General features: G+C 44.2%; 2 protein-coding genes across 4 annotated transcripts in view; one reads left to right on the top strand and one right to left on the bottom strand.

Annotated features, from left to right (window-relative positions):
* Positions 1-5,079, top strand: part of tspan12 (tetraspanin 12) — a 12,224-nt gene extending 7,145 nt beyond the window's left edge. For 2 of the 3 annotated variants that reach the window (XM_015399398.1, XM_015399396.1), the window contains exons 4-7: positions 1,451-1,516; positions 3,313-3,420; positions 3,492-3,635; positions 3,715-5,079. In XM_015399398.1, the coding sequence (XP_015254884.1) occupies positions 1,451-1,516; positions 3,313-3,420; positions 3,492-3,635; positions 3,715-4,059 (663 nt within the window). In that variant the 3' untranslated portion in view covers positions 4,060-5,079. The remainder of the gene's footprint in view (positions 1-1,450; positions 1,517-3,312; positions 3,421-3,491; positions 3,636-3,714) is intronic. The other variant, XM_015399397.1, reaches the window with a different exon arrangement.
* Positions 5,080-10,286: 5,207 nt separating this feature from the next.
* Positions 10,287-12,789, bottom strand: part of kcnd2 (potassium channel, voltage gated Shal related subfamily D, member 2) — an 11,905-nt gene continuing 9,402 nt past the window's right edge. Inside the window, exon 4 of the mRNA XM_015399400.1 lies at positions 10,287-11,364. Within this exon, the coding sequence (XP_015254886.1) occupies positions 11,190-11,364 (175 nt within the window). The 3' untranslated portion in view covers positions 10,287-11,189. The remainder of the gene's footprint in view (positions 11,365-12,789) is intronic.

Raw genomic sequence — 12,789 nt, 5'->3', positions numbered from 1 at the left:
ATACAGAACACCTCAGAGATGGAAAACTAGGAATCCTCAGAACCGTCCTCTGACCTTCTCCTCTGGTTGACCACCATGATGTTCTAGGGTGGGGTCTGAAGGTCTCCTCTCAGTGGGACCAGCAGGGAGGGACTCTTAGCTGAAAGAAAGAGTTCAGTTGGTAGGCAGAACTGAACCTGTGAAAAACTAGAATCCAGAACTAACTGGGAACCAGTCTGACTCAACGCGTCCTCGGTTCCTCCGCCGTATAGAAGCTCGTTCTTATCCCGGTTCAGACGGATCCTTTCCTCCAGAATGTTCCTCTACGGAAGGACCCTGTAGTAGAGTCCATGAAGGATTTGTTAAAATAGAAAGCTCTGTGTCTACACCTTGAAGATTTCTCTCTCCGGTTCATTTTTCTGAACAGAGAATACTCGGGAAAAACTCTTCAAATAACAGTTCATAATTTATATGTATTAAATAACCAGGAGACATGACAACAGATTTAGATAGAAATTGTAATCTTACTCAGATCAGAGAAGTTGCTTAGAGTTACAGAAGGCAGCTGCTTACCAACTGGGCTAACTTCTAGGGAAGTGGCCCCGATTAATAGGTAAAGAGGCATTTTATACAACTCCAGTCTGCCACAAGATCATATTTTACATCATACATGTTAGCAGATGAGTATAGATCCATGGCTCCAGCCTTATCAAAATATTTCACTTTAGTCTTAACTGAAGGACACCGCTCTCATTTCATTACCAAATCGTTGCCACGTACAGAATGAAGATTATATCTGTGTATCCGGACAAACAAACTGGCCTAATTAGATAAACTACTGTGGAAAAGATCAGTTCTGACAATATTAAGCTAATATTAAGGTGTAATAAACTCACACAACATCAATGATAACTATCCTAACAGATTCTTTTAATGGAGAAATTAACTCTCTGCTTCTAACCTATCCCCTTGGGGAGCAGTGGGCTGCCATTGTGCGGCACCCGGGGAGCAGTGTGGGGTTAAGGGTTTTGCTCAGGGACCCAGAGTGGAGGCTGTGGAGATCAAACCGGGTACTTGCAATCTTCTCAGAGCACAGGAGCACTGCTATAACCACTGGGCCAACACTCCCCAGAAACAGGTATTGTGGATTCAAACCAACAACCTTCAGATAACCAGCCAGCCTTCTTACTGGCTGAGCTACTCACCAGACCTGCTTTGTTTTTTTTTTTATTTAAACTCAACCGGATATCTTCAGCTGCTACCAAGCATCCATCGTCAGACCGGTCCGTTTCTGCTCCGTTCTCTCTGGGTCTGCTGGCTCCAGTTCTAGCTCTTGTTACCTTTATTGGCTTATAAGTTTAGGAATCATTGACCTTATTTGGTTCTGGTTCTGAAGTTGCTGATGGAACCGTCTGGCAGCAGACCTGCAGAGTGAGTTGATGTTTGGGTTTTGTTCTGGTGTGTTTTTCAGTACTTCTGCAGCCTGCTGGTGATTTTCTGTGTGGAGTTGGCCTCTGCTGTGTGGACCTACGACGAGGTGAGGGACTTTCCTTCATCCAATCAGAAGCACAGGTTCTGTCAACAACAATGATCCACGCAGGAGAACCCGATTTGGACCAGAACCTCAGACACTAACCATAGAACCTTCCACTGGCATCAGATCTGTCTGTCTGCTGTTACAAAGGGAAAGTTTCCTGCTCAGCCCGGCGGGTCGAGCTGAGCAGCTGCAGCGTTCACAGACATTCAGCTGCTGGTCCAGAACCAGGTCTCCAACACGACCCAGTTCTAAGAATAACCAGAAACGTGAGACACGTCCGGCTCGCTGCTCCCAGATCTGCTCACCTTTCACTATCTCAGACACCACAACCTCAAATCGGACTGCACTCAGGAACCTGCTGTAGAGTCGTCCTGCAGGTTCTGCTTTACCTCTGATCGGGCTGGAAATGGATGCTTATGAAGATCTGATACCATTAGTGGTTTTGACTCACAGATTAGATGTTTTACAGGAAAACTGTCGATGCTAAGACAACCTGTCAGGACAGGTTCTGGGCTGAAAGAACCTCTGCTGACCTTCTCTTTACTTTCATTTATTCATTAACAGATGAAAATATTTAACTGCAAAATCTGGAGTATCAGGTGGTTCTTTAGACTGCAGCTATGTGTTCTTTAGCCGCCCACCTGCAGACCCCTTATCAGCAGTAAACATGAGAAGAAAGAGGTCTGGTCAGATTAAAACACCAGCGGAGCACATCTGTCAGAGTTAGAGGAGCTGGTGGAGGTGTTATCTGAGGGTTAGATCAACCTCAATAGAAATGTATCTTCACTCCTCACTCCAGAGGATATCCCCAAAAAGGGAAAAGAATGTGACTAGGAAAAGTCATTCTAAAAAGAATAAAAATCTCCCGAAAAAACAAAAACAAATCAGAAATTTCAGAAAAAAATGAATTAGATTTAATTAAGTTTATTTCTATAGCGCCAATTCACAACACATGTCATCTCAAGGCACTTTACAGTTCATCAACCAGATCATCCAGTCAGATTGATTCAAAGTTTTCTAAGGAAAACCAGTTGATTGCATCGACTCATTGACTCGAAGGCAATCACTCACACTAAGCATGCTTGTAGCAACAGTGGAGAGGAAAAACTCCCTTTTAACAGGAAGAACCTCCAGCAGGACCAGGCTCAGTGAGCGGCCATCTGCTGAGGCCGACTGGGGTTCAAGGAGACAGAAGCAGAGATAGAAAAGGCAGCTGTAAAAGGCGGCCTATCCAGGAAACACACAGCCAGGCAGACGAGCTCCAAGCCAGCTCCCATGTCAGAGGATGAAGAGAGCACATCCAGTTAGTCACGGTCAGAGAAACAGGACTACATTGGAAAGCAGGCCGATCTCCAACATCCATAAACAAAGGTGTTGATGGCAGCAGCACAGCTGATATTTATCTCCAGGATGGAGTCACAGCCAAACAGGAACAGACCAGGTGAAGCTACTATGAGAAAAAGCAGAGAGAGCAGAACGTTAGAGATTGAACTAACAGATTCTGCAGAGTGGGAGAATAGAGATAGAAAGATGAAAAAGGGGTCCCTATGTCCTCCAGCAGTCTAAGCCTATAGCAGCATAACTATAGAGAATTACAAATATTCCATTTGAAAACATTTTAAAAACAGATTTGAACATTTAAACCAAAAATTTGGAAAACAACATCTGACAAAACAGCAAAGTTTCATTTCTTGTTTGAATTTTTTTTTTATCATTTAGAAAACTTCTATTCTTGCAACAATAATGGAACAAAACATCCTGTGATCATTATTTATTATGAAGTGTGTGTGTTGCAGCCCTCAGTACAGCGAGCTGACATGATCAGTCTGAAGTTTCGGATGCCGAACTACGGCCTGCAGCGATATCAGTGGCTCACACACACCTGGGACAGCTTCCAGACACAGGTAACACACCCACACACTGATGCGGTGGTCATGTGACCTGGGTGCCTACAGGTTTGTGTTTGTGTTGTCAGTTTAAATGCTGTGGGGTGATCTACTTCACCGACTGGCTGGAGATGACAGAGATGGAGTGGCCTCCTGACTCCTGCTGCACCCATCAGTACCCGGGCTGCGCTCGCCACGCCCACCAGCATGACCTCAGCGACCTCCACCAGGAGGTGAGACTCACTGGGCGCTGTAAGCCAGTCACAGCAAAGCTTCAGGGAAAACCTCACTTCCCGTCTGTATCCATTTCAGGGCTGCGGTCCGAAGATCTACAGCTTCATTCGAGGGACGAAGCAGCTTCAGGTGCTGCGATTCCTGGGGGTCTCTATCGGCGTGGCACAGATCCTGGCCATGGCGCTGACGCTCACGCTGCTTTGGGCGCTCTATTACGGCAGACAGTTTCAGAAACCGAACTCAGAGGCGACACCTGTGCTGCCTGAAGACTGTGTTTCCATTGCAGCAACCAATGGAACCACTACCGGATCCTCCAAATATGGCTGCAGCCACATGATGAAGGGACGTACGGACATGTCTGCTGCTCAGGCTGAGCTGAGAGATGCTCAGGTGGAGGCGGAGTGGCTGAACGCTGCAGGATAACGCAGCTCTAAAGAAACTGACTTTATGAATTGCAGCTCTTATTGCTGCTTAAGGGCTGTGTATGCTGCCGCAGCAGTGTGTCGCAGTTAGCTTACTGCAGGTATGACGCAGATATTTTTGATTTATGCACAATTTTGAAGCGTGGTCTACGCTATTTTATTCAACGCCACAACAAAAGAGGGACAAACACGAATTGGCTAGGAGTGTGGGTTTTGTGTGTCAGTTTGACGAGCTGGTTCACCGTCTACAACCCCTCATCAGTTCACCCGTGAGTGCTCCTGAAAGACTGGCCTTAGCGCTGCGTGTTTTGGCTTCGGGTACAAACTAGCGTCCTGCATGGCGTCTAGAATAGTGTCCGAGGTCGAGGTGTGCCAGACGTTGTGGACGGCACTACAGCCAGAGTTTCTGCCATTAGGTACCAAACAGGACATATGCAAAGTGTAGTGCGGATGCAGAATTGACCAATCAGAGGCCTCCTTCCGGCACTATCTGAGGTCATCTACAATTTTGGGAAGGTGCACCAGAGTGTCTGCGGAAGGGGGCGGGGGCATAGCTTTGCAAACAAGGTTTTGTCCACATCACTGCTTCTGCCACCACCTTTAAAGTTCCTGAGTTTGCAGTAAAGAAAGAAGCTCGAGGTGAAACCTCCACTTACCTCAGATTCAAGGAACCAACAAATACCTGAAGCTCAACACATGATCAGCAACACTGGTTGATCTGAACCATTTATTAACTGGTTGGAGAACTGGTTCTGAGGCAGAACTGGTCCCAGTTTAGAACTGAAACTGCTTTTAATTCAAAACAATCAACTTAAATGGATACAATGTCATTCAGTTGATTCTTTCTTTTACCCCACAACCTGCATGTTCTCAGACTCCGAAGGCCAAAGGTCAGCGGTTCCACAAGAGCAGTCCAATAATGCTACGTTCAGACTGCAAGCAGCAGAAGCAGCTAGTTTTCATGCAAAGTCAATGGTTGATGCATATCGTCGCGCAGCAAAAGGTCTTGCAGCACATTTTGAGCAGTGCGTCATGAGCTCCTGAGCATCTCATTCACGCAAAGTGCTGAAAATGCAGCAGGAAAAATTGTACTTTTGCTGCTCGATGGTTCGCAATCGGAGAAGCTGATCTTGGAGCTGGCAGGGAGACAGACACAGCACTGCTGATGCAGAGCGCTATGATCACTCCTCTAAAACTGTTTATTAACGCCTAAATTAACCTAAAATGTCGAATCCTGCTGACAAAATAGGTTTGATTTGATTATTCTGGTGCCTGCAGTTTGGATTTCGTATGTGAAAAACACCTTCCAGCCGCTGCGAACAGTAGTGGAAAACTGCAAAGAGGTGACCGGCCCAGAGGCTGCTGTTGAACGGGATTCCCAGTGAAAGCGTACTGCCGGTGTACGGGGGTCTGAGCGGCTCCAACAGAGAAACAATATTTGAAGGCAGGATGGTAATCTGGATGAACTGACTGCACAGATTAAGTTTTCAGGTGTTTTTTTTTCACATAAAAACATATTAAAACTACATTTTACCCACTGATCACAGCAAATATAGCCGCCATTGTTACAGGCAAAGAAAGGTGGGGTAGCTCCACCCAACGCGCATCAGACCCACTTACCACTGCGCAGATAGAGCAGCAAAGATGCTTCAGCTGTGCCTCAAAACTAAACTTGTTAAGCGTTTTTTCTGCTGCTGCTGCTTGCGGTCTGAACGTAGCATAAGTCTGAGTTCTGGAGCTCTGCAATGTGGTACCAAGGAGAAACGGCACCAGCTTCTCTTTCCACTGAATTATCTTCACTACAGACTAACTGGATGGAGTTTATCTCCTTAAGCTGAACAGTGCTTCACCTCTTCATGGACACTGAACTTTAGATCAGACGCTGAGCAGGATGTTGGGTATTTAGTGCTTGTCTTAAAAGATACAAACTGGTCAGTGGAATGAAACGATGTGAAGCTCGACTGACCTTCTCTGAATCCTTCCTCCATGCAGCCGCACAGCTTTCCTTCATTCAGTGGAGGAACAGAGATGGAGACGATAATGAGATCTTTGGCTGCAGTCTGTGTCTGAAGGAGGAGCTGAAGCTCTAGATTTGTTGCTCCATCTACCATCCAGCCCTTCACCTCTGTATCAAAGACGTGGATTGTGGCTGAAGCAACCAGATAATGCATCGAAGCAGGAGAAGCAGAAGCGAGCTTGCTACTGAAGGAGACCAACCTTCTTTTAATGTGGAAGTCCCAGGTTCTTTCAGCCATGATCCGTATGTCTAATGTGGATTATTCAGGGCCTAGACCCCAGGACTCTGAAGGGGGTCTGATATTGTTCGTCTTTGTTAAAACATGAACCCCACCATCAGAGAGGGCCTTCATCAGCACTGATCTGAGCCCAGCTGGACGCAGGTCCATAAACATCAACATCCCACTGCTCACCTAGGAACCACAAAGACCAGGAACCACAGGAGCGATAATAATCCTCTTTATTGTACAGATCATTTCTGGGTCAGCTCCACACACATGCATGGCTTTAGAAAAACATCATAAGGAATGAAATGTGAACATGTCCTGGAAATCATTGAAAAAATAAATTATAGACAACGCCAAAGAACAATTACATCACATGTTCACCAGAAACAAGGGGAAAGATTCTGATCTCAGTTTTTACAATGAGCTGCTGGGTCTGTAGATACAAACCAGAGAGAGAAGAGACCAACAAACGGCTGCGCTGCAAACGTCAAAGTGAGCAGAGATGGAGGATGAAGGTTGGCCGTTTGATTAATGTCTCCAAAAATACACAGAGCTCATAGAGAAGCGATGCTGAGGCGACATCTTCATCCTCTGTCCTCATAGAGCCACAGATGACCAGCCATGTTCCGTTACTTTGCTTTACAAAAGGAGACCTCTGTATCAAAAATCACAAAAGTTCATGAGTTTTAACCAGCGTAAGTTCTGGAAGGTCCATCTAGATCAATGTGCTTCTATAAATCTAGAAGGGAAGACTGGCCGCTCCGCACCAATCAGGTTTACTGCAGACCCAATGTCTCTTAAAGCTCCTCAGAGTCCTTCACTGTGAGGAAACACCAGCTTGTTGCTGAACATCACCTGCTTTGGTTTAGTTTTTGTTTGATGTTGGAAAGAAGATGCAGCGTTCCTGTATCAGTACCGCTAACCTGGTAGGATCACAGTGTTCTGTTAGAGGCTGGACTGTGTGCATCCAGTCCGGACGGGTTCAGATCAGCTCGCTCCTTCTCTGAATAAAATATTTCTGCAACTTTCTGCCTTAAATTAAATCCAAGTCAGCCACTGCTGAGTTTAATGAAATTATGTGTTTCTATTAATCTGTTCTGGTAGAAATTATAAGACACGTTTAATTAAAGATGTCTGATAATCTGGACTTTTTAAACTTTTTTTCGTGGCCTGAGATGATTTATCGGACCCTTCAGAACCAAGCATGGAGGAACATAAAGCTCAGTTCTCTTCACATGTTTCCACTTTTATCTTTATCTAAATTTTTGGCTTGGGACAAATTCCTTCTTTATGCTGATGATACTTTGCTTTATTTATCCAAAAAAATCAGATAAATCCAGGAAAATAAAAGGACTGATAGGATATCATAGAGACCTGAATGACCTTTAAGCTGGGCATACACTGTATGATTTTTTTCAATCGTTGCATGCAGCTACAGCTCACACTGTACGACGAAACCGCAGGGTTTAAATGTTCACAGCTGTCGATGTATGTTCTCATACTGTGCGGCCAAACTCTTTGATTGGATCTACCGCCTCACACTGTAAGTCTAAAAACGACGTCGGACTCAGCTCTTCAGTGAGATGGTGCTACTCAAAGTGTGAAACGCTCACTAGAGTGAGACGCGCTGCCTTGGCAATTTGTGCAATTTTGTGCTGAAAGCCCTAAAAAGAAAAGGCAATGACGTATTTGGACAAAGACATGGCTGAGCAAACATGGCTACTACGGTTTGTCAATTTTACAGAAAGAACTCCATTTCTCTCGGACCCCGCCATGCTGCTGTGTTTTCATCTGTGAGGGAGAAGAAGAAGAAGAATCCTTGTTTGCCCACTGAGCAATTTGCCCAAGATGGCCGAGTTTCAAACATGTTTGATTTTCTCCTGACCTCACGGTTCCTGATCAGGAGGTGGTCATGAGCGGCTGATTGCCCCTCGTTACCCTCGCCCCTACGTACACAACAGGACACACAACGCACGATCAGGCTGAAAGTCGGCCGGATCGAAAAATTCTCACATGACTGGAAAATCGGGAATAAAAGCGCAAAGAATTATACAGTGTATGCCCGGCTTTAGAAAACTGCTAGCTGCTGTGGATAGCATTACACTGAAGATGAGCTGGGATCAGTGACCGAGACAAATGTTTAAACCTTCCTCCTCCCTTTCAATTTCACCTAGCCTAAGATCCTTCTTTTGACAAGAAAATGAGATTATAAAAAATGTAGGTATTTACATAAACCATCAATAAGGAATCAGTGCTTGGCTCATAAAATCTAAAACATCTTAGAAATAATCTTTGATATATTTTGTGCTTTTGTTGAGTTTCCTGAAAATCTGTTTGTAATGGATTACTTAAATCAGTAAAGTAAGAATGAAGGGTTCCATAATGTGCAGATTAAAGGGATGTTCTGATGAGAATGAAACTGGATCAATCAAACTGTAAACATTTTATTCCTGTTTTAGTTCCTGCTGATTAATACCCTTAAATCTACAAATCGAACCATTAAATTGTCCATTTAGAGACCAATTAGTCAGCTTTAGAGAATGAGAGTGAAAAAGAAACTTTACTCGTCACAGACATTGTTTATATGAACAGCGCAGAGACAAGCAGGCCAGAACTGGGCCGATGTTCTGTCAGACCAGCATATCTGTTTATTTCTTTATTTTATCCCTTTAGTTTTGTAGGAAAAATTGACTTTAAACTACCTCAACATGCATGTATCCCTTTATTCATGTACAAAAAAACTATTCAATTACTTAGTTTTTGGTATTTTTTTAAGCATATGGCCATCTGACCTTAAATTGTGTTTTTTTTGTACATTACTAAACGGATACACACCCGTCAAGGTAGTTTAAAGGCTATTTTTCCTACAAAGCTAAAGGGATGAATGCAAATTTGACGTCTTGTGCATGCATACTGACTATGGATATGCTGCACTGGAAAAAAACTAAATCTAGATAAGTTATTTGTTCTTAAAATAAGTGCATTTTTTCTTGAACTGAGGAGTAAAATGAGACATTTTGCCAATGGAACAAGATAATTTACAATTTATAATTTAAAATAAGAAAACTCAATTGCAATGTCTTATTTCAAGTGCATATTATCAAATTATGTTATTTTAAGAGTACTACTGGAATAGTCACTCCATTGGCAAACTATCTCATTTACCTACTCAAATTAAGGGTAAATACACTTAATTTAAGACATCTTTAGTTATTTCTAGATCGAGTAGCGAGTGGTTCTGCAAACAGTGCATGCTCATATCACTGTGAATAATATCAGAACATTCTTCAGCTTTCTGTTCCAGGTTGACCTCCCTGCAGATCACAGTCAATCAGAACCAGACCACACCTGAACCAGACCAAGGACAGGTTCATGGCTGCGGAGGATCACCTGGCCAATAAATTCGGCTTGAAATATAAAAAAGGATTCAATCAAAAAACTTTGGAATCAAGGAAAGACGAAACGAACGTAAATAAAGAATCAAAAACAAGTAGAGGTCTGAGCTAATTACATCACTAACCTTTAAGCAAGTCGGTAAGGTACCAAACGGGAAATACGCATAGTGTGGAGCAGATGTAGATTTGACCAATCAGAGGCCTCCTGTCTGTGGTCACCTACATATTTGGAGAGGTGCAGCAGAGTGTCTGCGGAAGGGGTAGGGCACATCTGCGTTTACTGCGACACATGCAGACGACCTGGTTTCTGAATATAAATAAAGCCTTAAGAAGGAGATGGTCAGGAAGGACTGGAAGAAGTGAAGGAACATCTGGTTTGTTCTGGTTTTTCATCATAAGCAGGCTGGAAGACAAGGCTGTGCCCACTGTGAAACATGGCGGAGGCAGCATTATGCTCTGGAGTTTCTCTTCTCTAGAGAGAACAGAGGATGAAGACCGAGTCCCACCAAAGAGAGCTGAATCATAATGAGCTTCACCGAGTTCGATGCTGGTTTATATTTTTTTTTTTAATTTCCCCTGCAAATAAGCCAGAATCATTTTAAAACTAAAAATTCCCAAACTAAACAAACCTTTTTAACTTTTAACCATATTTTGACATTGCCTTAGAATGGCCCAAACACTGTGATGGAGGGTTGAAAACCAGCAGTAGTCACTACAGTCCCATGGGACATATGAAGCCGTCACTGCATTGCTTTGGTGGGAGCATTTCCTGGCTTGGACCCCCTGATAACCTGATTCCTGCAGGATGTGGTCAGGAAAGGAAGAGCAGAGCGTTTATTTGGCTGTTGACCCAGAAGTAAAACCTCCAGACACTGAGCAAAGTGGCACCTAAGTGATATTTGGCTGCAGGGATCTATTGTTTTCTGGTGATGCATGAAGCTTTAGGTCTGATATTAACAGCTTCACCTGCACTATGTTGGTTTTAGATGTAGGATAATATTGAAAAGAAAAGCAGCTGCAGGGTTTAAGAGACGTAAATGACATCAGAGCAGGTTAATGTGTTCATGCGTTTTAGTGGTCAACAAGGCGAGGCGGATGTTCACGTATTGTCCGGTTTTTCAGGTCCAAACCATCGGTATGATTATGGAGTCAGTCCAGGTGGAAGTTCTGGTTGGTTTATTTCTAACTGGATTGTTTCTAATTCCAGTATTTGTGCTGAAGAACCCGGTTCATCTAATGTTCACTCTGAATCTATTCAGTCAATAAAAGCTCTTCTTCAGATAATTAAAGTCATTTCTCCTGAACACAGAGAGAACCAAGCTGCCTGTTTGATCAGGGAATAAAGGAAAGGAAAAACAAAGGAAAGGAATACTGTTCCAGCTCCGTCAGTGATGGAGATGCTCCTTCTTCCATGGTAGGCCCCGCCCTCACAGTCGGAGCCCGGCCTCAGCAACGAGAGCAGCAGGTCGGAGGGAAGGGAGGCCAGAGGGGATCTAGAGAGCAGAAACCCGGACGATGTTGGTCTGGGAGTAGTCGGTGGAACTGGTGGACTGGTCTCCGTCCGGCGAGGTGCCGGGCGTAGGAATACTAAGGACAGCCGGGGAGAGGTATGGCTGCTCGCAGTTCAGAGGGAGCGTCTCCTGGAACTTGGCGTTCAGACTGGATCGACTGGGAGGAGAGACAGGAGAAGACGTAAGAACCTGGAATTCAGAGGATTAAACAGTTCTGTCCACATGTGTTTAGGAGGGGAAAAAAATTCCTTTTCCTTATTGTCCTTTAAGACCAACTGAAGATCTTCTGATTAAATAACTAAACTATTCACGCCCCCACAGAGTAACGTCCTCCATTCATTTGACCCACATGTTTCTCTTTAACTGGCTCTGATATAAACGTTCTGGAGTTCTAACTGGATTCTGATAGAACCAGATAAGGGTGATGGCAGAGAGTCCATCCAAACTCTGAGCTCATCACCAGATATAAATGTTCAAAACTCGAGGTGTTAAATCCATCAGATGACGCACAGATCGCCCTCCTGTCCGCCATTAATATTTTAAATCAATTAAAGTAATCTCAGATCTGCTGGGATGGGGGGGTCTGGTTCACAGTGATCAATAACCCACAGGAGAACCAGAGAGGCTTTAATCCTCAGTGGTTCTCCTGCAGGTTCAGATCCATTAGGTCAGCATGCAGATAAACGCTCCAGAGAGGAGTCATCATCTCATGGCTGCTGGAACAGAAGCAGCAGAACCAGGAGCTGGTTTCTGTTCCCAGTCCTCCCACAGCCTCCCACAGCTGTGGACATACTCTGGATTCCTGCTGGCTGACTCTGCGTGGGAACACGTCGTCATGTGACGGCTCGGCGCCATGTGTTTGGACAGGAAGGCTGCAACGCTTCATCCAAGTTGGGGTTTGAAGCAGAAGGCCTCCCTCCTCTGACCAGGGAGAAGCCGATCTGTGTGTAAACTAAAGCTGAAGATGTTAGAGAGTGAAGGTAAACTGTTGCTGCAGGATCTTTGAGGACATAGATGTCCACATAACCTCCTGGGACATCTGATCCGGATCATTCTAGATCTGCTCTGCATTCCCTCAACCATCTTTACGATCTATAAAGAAATCAAATCTAAATTTTCTGCTACGATAAAACCGTCACAGCTGTTGAAACCTCTGTTCACCAAAGTGCCACGGATCCAGGGGGGATTTACCATTAGGCAATACTAGGCAGCTGCCCAGGGCCCCAAATTCCTGGGGGCCCATAAAACTGTATTTCCATGTATTGTTACTACAGCTATTCCTTATCTGTGCACATTAATTATGTTTTTGATAAAAATACTTTCACGAAAATGCGATCAGAACGCTTATAATATTAAGTGCGTCTCAGCCCCCCCTTCAGTGTCCACTATATTGGATCAGTCCATTTGCTGCACATGTTCAGAAAGGTCCAATCAGACAGCAGCAAACTTACTTACTCGCTAAATATAGAGACTAAACTTAGCGCTTTAGTCTCTATATTTAGTGAGTTTTCAGACCCTTCTAGCACTATTGTTTCAAAAAAGCGCCAAATCTAGCAACTTTTTTCTGCTACTGGAGACTTTG

This window comes from Cyprinodon variegatus, unplaced genomic scaffold (genome assembly GCF_000732505.1).
Source record: "Cyprinodon variegatus isolate N-32 unplaced genomic scaffold, C_variegatus-1.0 Scaffold1007, whole genome shotgun sequence".
In the NCBI taxonomy this organism is placed as follows: domain Eukaryota; kingdom Metazoa; phylum Chordata; class Actinopteri; order Cyprinodontiformes; family Cyprinodontidae; genus Cyprinodon; species Cyprinodon variegatus.
Note: the sequence above shows the minus strand (reverse complement) of the source record. Positions and strands in the feature narration are given on the sequence as shown.